The following is a 5,903-nucleotide window of genomic DNA, read 5'->3' on the forward strand; positions in this document are numbered from 1 at the left end:
ATATTTGTGTTATATCTTAATGTTAATATCTTAAACATGCAAGAATATATAGGAGGAGAATCATGTAATTCATGGAAATATAAGATGCCGGAACATTCTCGTACATTCACACACAGATAACAGCTTCATTGTCAAGTTGGGTGATCCTGGTCTCTTCACTTATACTGAGGACGAGTAAGTGAAGAAATAAAAATCTTTTTAATTATATTCATTGTTTTCTTTTCAAATGTAATATAAGGATTCGCGATTTTTCGTTATTTTGCGCAGCATATATTGGATACCACCCGAATGTTACTTGGATTTTGCGTCAGCAAAATATAGTCTTCAAGCGGATATATGGGCACTGGCGACGACTATTTGGGAGATATTTTCCAGAGGGGCTTCTCCACCCAAATATCATAAAACTCATACTGTTAAAATGGTATATTTATTACGAATAAAAATTTCATTACGTTATTTTTTTTACGCTGATAGAATTATTTTATTAGAAACTCTGACTATGATTAAATGATATTGTCTTGCAGTATTATAAATGTGGAAACCGATTGCCTCCTCCTAAAGATTGTCCAAACGAAATCTATAAATTAATGTTGGAATGCTGGGGCAAAAATAATTCCATAGCAAGGAAACAACCTCAGGCTATTATGCGAGATATCAATCAGATTCTCTATGAAGTATATAACGCTCGTAGAACTCATACTTACGCTACTATATGTCCCAAGTTTTTTCGAGATGCCGATGGAAACAATGACGAGAATAGCAGTATTTATACAGAAGAAAGCAAATCAAATAGTGAATCACAAACGAGTTTGGTCACTGATTATACTAATATTACTTGGAACGATCATAGTGAGTTGATTTAAATCTTCTTAATAGCAAAAATCTTCTTAACAGCAAAAGTAATTGATATTATTCTTGATTAATTGATGCCATTTACGAAATAAAAATTTGATCAAATTATCTTTAGACATTAGAATAATTATGATCTTAATTTCTTTATTGTAATACAAGTATATATTGTTTTTCAAATAATAATATTTAATTGTGTGATAAGTGATATGAGAGTTAAGAATTAAATTAATTTCTTTAAAAGCTACAGAGCAATTGATCAGCTATCAGAATCAAGACAGCAACATAGATGAATTGTCATTTTATTTGCGTTGGTTGAATAGCGAGTTGTACAAGATGCCATTTGCGGGTAATGGCAATGATTGCGAAGATAGCTCAGGCAAAACTAATAAAAGTAAAAGTAATGACAAGGCTTGCAACAGTAAAGATTGTTCTCAATGGCAGCGTACTTACGAGATAAATGAAAATTTGGATGTGATCTTGCAAGGACGTATAGGCGAAGGCTTTTATGGTGAAGTATATAAGGGTACGCTCAGAAGACGTAATGATAAGGAAGTTGATTCGGAGCAGGATGTAGCCGTCAAAAAACTCAAGACGCAGGAGGACTCAGAAAATGTGCTTGACTTCGAAAGAGAAATTAAAATTATGGAGGTAAGTCATTGTTTAAGAATCAATTGTTACTTTTTCAGGAATTATGTGTTTAAACTTTCTGTAAATTATATTCATTGTTCTTTTTTTAAATTTATTTTTAGAGACTCAATCATCCAAACATTGTAAAAATTTTGTGCTCAGTGGACCGAATTCTGGTGATGGAATTTATTCAATATGGTTCGTTGTTGAGTTATCTAAGTTCGCATCGGTACAGTCTTGCATATAAAACACTATTAGGCTTCGCTCTAGACATCGTTGCGGGTATGGAGTATCTCGGTAGTATGAACATTGTTCACCGAGATTTAGCAGCGAGAAATATCCTAGTAGCGAACGAAGATCGAGTGAAAATCAGTGACTTCGGTCTTGCGCAAGTGATAGCTGCGAGTGATTATTATGTATTTAAAACTCTTCGTAATATTCCAATTAAATGGTAACTATTATAGATAGTATAATAATTAATATTAAAAATATGTTTATCTTTTTTCTCAATATTTTAACAATAATAGAATAAAATAACGTTTCACGTTTGAAAATATATTACATAATATATTACATAATATTTTATATTTTCTCCAATTTTTTTAAGATTGAATTATTTTTTTATCAGAGCAATGAACAATTTTTTTAGGTATGCACCTGAGAGCTTGAGGCATAACAAATTTTCAACGCGTTCGGATGTGTGGTCATTTGGTGTGACAATGTACGAAGTTTTTAGTTATGGTGTCGATCCACAACTGTCAGTCAGAGTGGCTGAAAAAGAAATTTTAATGACGACTATAACGGACTTATCGAACGCATTGGAACGTGGCCACCGTCTTCCTTGTCCGAATAACTGTCCACAGGAAATTCATAGAAAATTGATGTTATCATGCTGGCAATTGAATAGTCATGAAAGACCGATTTTTGCTACTCTACGCGAAGATATCGAGCAACTACTTTGTAATTATTAGAATACTTTGTGATTCTATGCAAATATTTTAAAAATATGACGTATCCCACTTGTGATTCTTACATCAATGGGAGATTCTTTGACGAATCTATAGTAATTTATTTTTCAAAAAATGATGAAAAATTGATTTCATTCCTTTGATCTCTACACAGAATTATATGTAGGTCAATTCTATTTTTATATTTTTAGATGAATGAATTTTAGAGAAAAGTATTCTTCTATAAAAATTTTAATTAAAAAAAATAGGAAATCAAGGAATCTGTCATTGGAAAATTAATAATATTTCTTAGATCTTGTATAGAAGAGATGTATCTAGTCGAAGATATTGTCGCCATTTTATTACATTCTACGTGAAATATAGCGTTTAAGTACAATATCAGTTTATTACTCCCGAAATCAATTATAATTCTCATATTCCTTTTACCCATAATTCTCCAATCAACTTCCTATAAATCAAGGCATGACGCAGGATGAAAGTCGGAATCAAATCGTTGATTACAAATTGATTGCATTCACATTGAACCACTATCATTAAATACCTCGAATTGATAAATATTTTTTTATTATTATATTAATTTGTCTTATTTAAAAAATACAATGTAAAAGTATTTTATTCATGATTCTTACTGCAATGGAAAATTTTTTTTAATGAGTGAATTTTATTTTTATATTTTTAGATAGATGGATTTTAAGGAAAAGATACAAGTCTCTAAAAATTTCGGTTAATATTAATAATAACAGACGCAGCTCCGATAACCTTGATAACCTATGTCAAAGTCAAGGATTATCGGAGCTGCTACCATTATTATTAATATTTACCAAAATTTCATTTAGAAAAATAGAAAAATAGAGATCAGTTATAGTAAAGATTTCTCGTAGAGTGTATATACCTTTTTTATTTTCCTTGATGTCGCAGAATTGAATATCTACTTTTTGCATTCTACATATAAATTTATATCTATATTTCAAAAGAACTTGTTTTTAACGATCACTTATAGAAGAGTATCGATAATAGTATACTGTAAAGTTAATATCTATGAATGCCGCAAAAGTATTTTTTTATGTTAAATTTTTCATAATTCTCACCTCAATTTTTACTATTATAATAGAAAAATTGAAACGATACAAATTATTTACAAACTATAGTCTACGAAATAATTGCGCGTGAAAAAAAAAACCATAGAAAAAACTAATGACAATTTCCATCTGGAGATTCCACCGATGGTTCTTTCCCATGAAAATAAGCGAATACTGAATAATTTACTGATCAATTCTTCCGACACCTTGAAATAATTTTCGCTTCCACGTTAAATGCATGCATTTTCCTTTGATATTATTTGCCTAATAACGCATGATGTTGGAAGAAAAAAATAAAAAATGTAAAAATCAGACGGACTTTAGAGGGAAATTACTATAAGTAATATAACTGGCTCGCTTCTGCAGTTAGTTCTATTGAGACTTTCGAAGCAAATGGAACATCCTAAAGAGCGTTACTACAAATTTAACCGATTTCTTCTATCAGTTAGTGGACTATGGCCTTATCAAAGCGAGTGGAGCGCTCATTTTACAAGAGCTGTTATCACTATTGTTATGCTGTCGTCTGTATTTGTTCAGGTAGTCGCAGCTTTAAAAAATAATTTTTTTTTTCAATTAAATATTAAATATGTTTTCAACTAAAGATCGGAAATAACATATTAAAATACAAATAAAATTCAAACACAGTAACCAAACAGATATTATTTTACCGTAACTATAACGAAGAGTATTAACGCGAGATATTTAATTGAATTATCTGTATTCTGGATTATTTTTCAATGAAATTATATTAATTATTCCACTTTTAACACTGTTTCTAGATTTCGAGCATGTTTACATCTGAAATTACTCTGGACTTTATAGTGGATGGGATACCATCTCTTCTACTTGTACTAGGTAGCTTGAGCAACTTGTATTCGCGTATAATACACATAGATAAAGTAAGTTTCTAAAAAATTTTTAGATCTTTATAATTTATATTAAACTCAATAGAATGCATCTTGTCCCCAATATGCAAAAATCTAGACTGCCTTTAATTTTTAGATAAATAGAAAAAAAATTACTTTTGTATATACAATTGTATTTTAATGGAACGTTATTTAGCTTAATCTTACGCTAATTTAGACAATGGCGTGTTTTTATATTCTGATATGTATTTAATAATAAATAAATAAAAGCTGTATACAGGCAAAATATGCAACATATACAATAACAATAATTATATTAGAACTCTCAAATGTTACAAACAATACAAAAATGTTAAACAATACAAAAAGATAAATATATATAGTAGGCTAATGAGAGTCAGCAACGATAAACGGTGCATTTATTTAGAGAACAATCAATAATCAGATTGATGTCTTCTTTCTTTTGAACGTTTCTACTCTCTTTGAAGTCCTCCTTCAGCAAGCAAGAATGATACAATTATATACAATGATATTATAATTAGCTCACATGTCCATAATATTTAAGTCACTCGCAACTTGACTTGAAAGATGCAGCGTTGTTAATCATCACGGAACATGAAGCTGAATAATAATTGCTAACCCTGGTAAAAAAATTAATAGAGAACGAAAAATCCTATTATTTTGAAATCTAATTCGTGAATTCACTAAGACTTTGAATCAAATCTTATAGGAATTTATACAAATCTTATAGAAATATCTTATAGAGTCCGATAAAATACAATAAGATTCATATCCGATCATTCGTGTTCGCGAGGTCGATGATAGAAAATGAATATAAATATATAAAAAATGATACCAGAAAGTTTGCGAGTTATCACCTGTATCGCGTGTTTTCAATCATTGCTAATCATACAATTATAAAAAATAATATCATAATTATAGAAAATGATATAAAATAATGGAAATCCTATTGTTCTCAATCGTTTTCTCAATTTTTTTTACCAGAAAACAGTACCAATGCGTCTCAATGCCCATTGATATTTTTATTATCGATTTTTAAAAATATATGATGATTCTTTACTTATTACTTTCTTTTAGTTTAGAGAATTATTCGAGCGTATGTGGCAAGATTGGGCGTTACAAAAGACGTATTATGAGATCAAGATTATGCATGAGCATGCTGAGATCTCAAGATTATTCACATTCTATTACATAAGTAAGAGAAATTCTCGTTTTATCTGCAGAAAAAAAGGACAAGCAGTCTATAACACCGAGACTGTATTTCTATGTATAAGATTATGATAATCATTTTTTTTCATTATAAGCATCAAACATATTGATATATAATATAACTGTAAGGAGGATAGTACAATTGGAATCAGTAACCATTAATAAACAACACTTCGTTGATATATAACTGAGTTTATTATAATAAAGTATTATAAAGGTTAATGACTCGCTGTACATCTCCTACTTGGGAGTCAGTATAAGACTGTTCACACGCGGCATGA

General features: G+C 29.7%; 1 protein-coding gene across 1 annotated transcript in view; it reads left to right on the forward strand.

Moving 5' to 3' along the window:
- The window catches only part of LOC105617857 (tyrosine-protein kinase hopscotch-like), a 7,396-nt gene extending 3,463 nt beyond the window's left edge, over positions 1 to 3,933 (forward strand). The window contains 7 exon segments of the mRNA XM_012199403.1: positions 53 to 174; positions 268 to 421; positions 525 to 849; positions 1,094 to 1,500; positions 1,602 to 1,930; positions 2,129 to 2,439; positions 3,893 to 3,933. Coding sequence (XP_012054793.1) covers positions 53 to 174; positions 268 to 421; positions 525 to 849; positions 1,094 to 1,500; positions 1,602 to 1,930; positions 2,129 to 2,439; positions 3,893 to 3,933 — 1,689 coding nt within the window.
- The last annotated feature ends 1,970 nt before the right edge of the window (positions 3,934 to 5,903 follow it).

Source organism: Atta cephalotes (genome assembly GCF_000143395.1).
Source record: "Atta cephalotes unplaced genomic scaffold scaffold00014, whole genome shotgun sequence".
NCBI lineage: Eukaryota > Metazoa > Arthropoda > Insecta > Hymenoptera > Formicidae > Atta > Atta cephalotes.